Source organism: Xenopus laevis, chromosome 3L (assembly GCF_017654675.1).
Source record: "Xenopus laevis strain J_2021 chromosome 3L, Xenopus_laevis_v10.1, whole genome shotgun sequence".
In the NCBI taxonomy this organism is placed as follows: Eukaryota; Metazoa; Chordata; class Amphibia; order Anura; family Pipidae; genus Xenopus; species Xenopus laevis.
The window spans coordinates 28329694-28334579 of NC_054375.1; the positions used below are offsets into that span (position 1 = coordinate 28329694).

Here is a 4886-nt window from a genome sequence, read left to right on the forward strand (position 1 = left end):
TTGTTATCAGTGTTAATATCACCAGAATATAAAGTGACTGGTGAGGAAATGCAATGCATCGTGGGCAATGTTCCTTCTAAGCTGCACTCTCATACACAAATGTGTGAAACAACAAAATATTGTATTTATGCTGAACTGAGCTCTCAGTTAAAAAAAAAAAGTCTAACATTTGCACACATAGCCATGAAGGAATTAGAGGGAACATTGATAGTGGCGTTCAAAAAGTATAATAAAAACTGAATTTTTATTAAACTGGAGACATTTATAGTTATTTTTATGACCCGGTGATTTCTTCATCCCTTATTAATAAAACTCAATTTTATCGCCATTTTTCGGCATTATAGTTAAAGTGGTTGTTCACCTTCCAACACATTTTTTCAGTTCAGTTGTTTTCAGATGTTTTACCAGAAATAACAGTTTTTCTAATGAAGATTAAAGTTTAATTTTTCACATTCTTATGTCTTTATAAAGCAGCTGGGGGGGGTCGCTGACTCTGTAACTGTTCTTAATTGATACATTTAGTTGATACATTTCTTATCTTTGTCCCTGCTGAGCAGAATCCCTGACTTTCATTAACGACAACTGTTATAATTGATACAGTATCAAATTAGATAGATAGAGATGTATCAACTAAATGTTGCAAAATTGTAACCGTTCAGAATCTGCGCCTGAATTACTGAGCTGTCAGACTTAAACACCAGAGACAGGAATATTAATTTTAATCTTAGATTTTGAAAAACAGTAAAAAAAATTAAAAAATTGAAAGCAATTGAAAAAAGTCTTTATTTCTAGAAAATAATCTGAAAACAACGGAACAGAAAAAAGTGTTGGGAAGGTGAACAAGCCCTTTAAAAAAACACGCTCTTGTGTTGTCACTTTAATGATTTGGATCCTAAGTGAATTAAGTTATATTAACACCAAAATATTTAGTGAATAGCGAGTTCAAGCTAGGGGAATTAGCAACAGTACTAAATCTCACTGCCCTGGAGTGGATTTTGGCTAAAGGGCTGGATTTAAAGGAAGAGGAATATTTCCACAAAGCCAAGCAATTATTTTACCAGTCCTTAAAATGAGGAAATATCAGTTTCTTCATTAAAAATAATCAGTAATTATCACCAGCCTATGGTAGGTTTTCATATACATTCTTATTAACATTTCATATTTGTGCTGGAGAGTTGGAGAGGGTATTATAACGCTAGTGACTAAACCTTACAAACCTCTGCTAATGGCAGAGCTGCAAGTATATAGAAAAACATATGTAAACTGACATATATATATAAATATATATATATATATATATATGTGTGTGTATATATATATATATATATATATATATCCACACCAGTTTGTGTGTATCTATATATATATAGATACACACAAACTGGAGTGGATATATATATATATATATATATATATATATATATATATATATATATATATATATATATATATATATATATATATATATATATAGTCGTGTTCCATATATACACATACATATATATATATAAAATTATATATATTGATGGTGGTGTTGTTATTGATCAAGGAATTTTTTTCTGTTTAAACTTTTAATACCCATAATTATTATTATTTACAAGAATGTATAAAGCACAAAGATAGTCAGAAGAACTAGCAGTTAGGCAGGTTATATATAGACTTAAGGTTGAACTTGATGGACGTGTGTCTTTTTTCAACCTAACTTACTTTACAATAGTAGGGTGTACACAAATTATGGACTAATACTGATCATACAATAGGTAACAATAACCCTGCTCATTAGAGATTATTTTTAAAACAAAATCATTGTTTACCCACTATGCATTGTAGCTGCCTGTCATTTCAATCCCAGCTTTAAAAACGATAAAACATGTTATTAGCACTGGAAATATGGGTAATATCCAGTGTTTTACCCTGATTTTTCTTGGGAAATCTGTCGACGTTTCTGCATTTGTAAGAAACATTAAAATCTTAAAAATGAGGAAATTTAGTGAATCTCTGATATTTGCTGTTGCAGACACAGACACACAAAAATATATACTGGGATAGACAGAAATGTAAAACATATCCTTTAAGTGAATTTAATGGAATCTTTGTCCAAAACACTTTTTTTTTTCTAATAAAATCACTGAGGCGGTACAAAGTTGTTAGGCACCCCCAGTGATTCTAGAGGATTACCGACTATCTAGCTAGCGGTGCTCCTCTTCTTTATTGCTGGGTGCTGTTTTACCATTGTTGGGTGCTGTTTTCTGAGCACTGCACCATCTTTTTCCAGTCTTTCCAACATCTCCTTTCAGACTTGGGTGATGCACAGTATACAGATATCTGTACTGCAAATGCACCCCTCTTAGTATTGGCACAGGGGACCCCTGGGAGAACAAAAGAACGTGGTTCGTGCTGTGCTCCTCAAGCAGTATCCAGGCTGGGGCATAATCCAAAGAATGGGTGCACCAATCTTAGTTAGCTCATAAGATACTAGAATTATCTGGGGTGCCTGACAATTTATATCCCCCATTGATTTTGCATTCCCATCTCCTTTAATTACAAATTATGAATGTTTTTTTTTGTAAATGTAATTGCTGCCAAAGCAGTATTTGTTTTCTGTTTATATCATCTGCCTTTCTAACTCCTGAACCAATTTAGAAGAAGCCAGACGATTAACAGATCTGCAGGAAAACTGGCTTCTGCTGCAATTTTTTTTTCAAAATCTGAACTAGAGAACCAAATTGCTTTCAGCAGCAGTTACATTTATAAATAATGTTACAATTACTGCACTTTATTAGTTAATGGATACTGAAAAGTACTGCACCCCCCCAAATAGTTAATTCAGGGGGGCATATTTATTAAGGGAGTAGAGAATAATTTGCTCAATTTGTCACACAACTCTAAAATTGTATACAACTGCAGAGAGGACTAAGGGGGTTTTCTCTGGCAAACATAAGGTCTTCTCACCCAATCATATACAACTTACAAGTCTCCAGGGGTTATAATACACTCGGAACAGATTCACTAACCCGTGCTACACTTTCAATCGGCAGTAACTTAACCAGTCCTTAAAAGGCCAGTCTGTTCAGCTACAAAATGAGGGTCACAATGATAATAATGTTTAATATTAGCAATATTACCACTGGAATATACATTTTCAGTATTGATCGTATACAGTACAGAATACCCAAGATTAATGATATTTAATACGCTTTAATAAATAAATAAAGGAACTCATTGCATTGTAGGCACTTGTAATAAAGCTGGCACCAGCCAGAATCTGTGAATTAAGCAACATTTCCTTATTTATAATGGATTTAAGTATCGCTTACAAATGAGAAAATCTCAGCCTTGTAGTGAATTTGGCCCGTTCAAGAGATAACATTTAGGGGGTTATTTACTAAACTCCGAATGTGAATTGTGATTTTTTTTTTTTAATAAAATCTGATTTTTAAAAAATCACAAATTTTTCAGAATTTATTAAACCCCAAGGAAAAGTCAGAATCTGAAAATCCGGCATCTCTGACCTGCCGAGGTTGCATATAAGTCAATGGGAGAAGTCCCAATGATTTTTTGATGTGCGCTGGCTTTTTGGCAATACCTCAAAGTTTTCGGGCAAAATTCAGAGTTTTCGGATGAAAAATCCAAAAAAATCGCAAAACTAAGATGAAAAATCACGATTCGTACAGTTTTTTTCCCGCAAACACTATTTTCGTGAAAGTGTATTAATAAATAAGGCCAAAAAACCTGTGCGAATTTGGTTGGAATTTTTTTCAGAAAATTTTGAGATTTCGGACTTTGATAAATAACCCCCTTAATGTCATAATAACACGTCGTAAAAGCATGGAATATTTTATAAAATGAAAAGATTTACATAACTCTTGGCCCAGGGTAACCCAATACACACTGTGCTATTGGCTTTAGTTAGTGAATGCATGTTGTGTGTACTCCTGTAAGTTCATTTTATTTGGGAGCAATCAGAATGCCTTGAATTGCATGTTAAAATGTGAATTGTGCATTTTAATGTTAAGATTTGTGGCCAATATATATAAAAATACTTGTTTCTCTGTATCCAGCAACCAACTGAAGGATATTGGGGCGCAGCACCTGCAGGAGAGAAGAAATTAAAAGGACGGACTGGGTGGCCCCAGCAGGTATGGGCCCTGGAACTAAACCCCTGATTGTTCTATTTGCCCTTGGGTAACCTAAATGCACTGCTTTGTCCTGCCAATGAGAAATCGAGTCACTGAACGCTCTCCAGGCTGGGAGAAGACATTCATCTGTAATTACGTGCAATGTTATTTCTTTTTATCTGCAATAAGAGGACGAGAGGATGCACAAGACTGGCGTGTTTCTGCAAGACTGGGAAACAGAACTGATGTGGATCTACATGCAATGAGCCAGAATTGTATTCAGTATATATATAAATATATATCTATATATATATATATATATATATATATATATATATATATATATATATATATATATATATATATATATATATATATATATATATATATATATATATAAGCAAATGTGACTCAGGGATCAGGTCTCACTTTCAACAAGTGGAGTCTTCTGTAATTTTCCTGCTATTTTATTTTTCCCATTTAAAACACCAATGTTTTTATTCTGTGTTATAATTACATACATTTACTATGCAATAATTGGCTGAATCTGTCATTATTTAAAGGTATGGGGGTCATTGTAGAATAGAAGACTAAGGTTTTTCTTTAAGAAACAGAGGGTTGAAATTGTGTTTCTTAGATACAAGGTGGGTGTGTGCGCGTGTGTATTTGCATGTATGTATGTGCAGACAGATAGAGGCACATATGCAGATGAACATACAAGAGCAAGAGGATACACTTAGTACGGTAGTGGTTTCCATACATGCATAC

At 33.5% G+C, this 4886-nt stretch overlaps 1 protein-coding gene across 2 annotated transcripts in view; it reads left to right on the top strand.

Annotated features, from left to right (window-relative positions):
* The window catches only part of hand1.L (heart and neural crest derivatives expressed 1 L homeolog), a 6647-nt gene extending 1995 nt beyond the window's left edge, over positions 1 to 4652 (top strand). Inside the window, 2 exon segments of one of the 2 annotated variants that reach the window (NM_001085659.1) lie at positions 4062 to 4422; positions 4477 to 4649. In NM_001085659.1, the coding sequence (NP_001079128.1) occupies positions 4062 to 4166 (105 nt within the window). In that variant the 3' untranslated portion in view covers positions 4167 to 4422; positions 4477 to 4649. 2 annotated transcript variants of the gene reach the window in all.
* Positions 4653 to 4886: the final 234 nt, after the last annotated feature.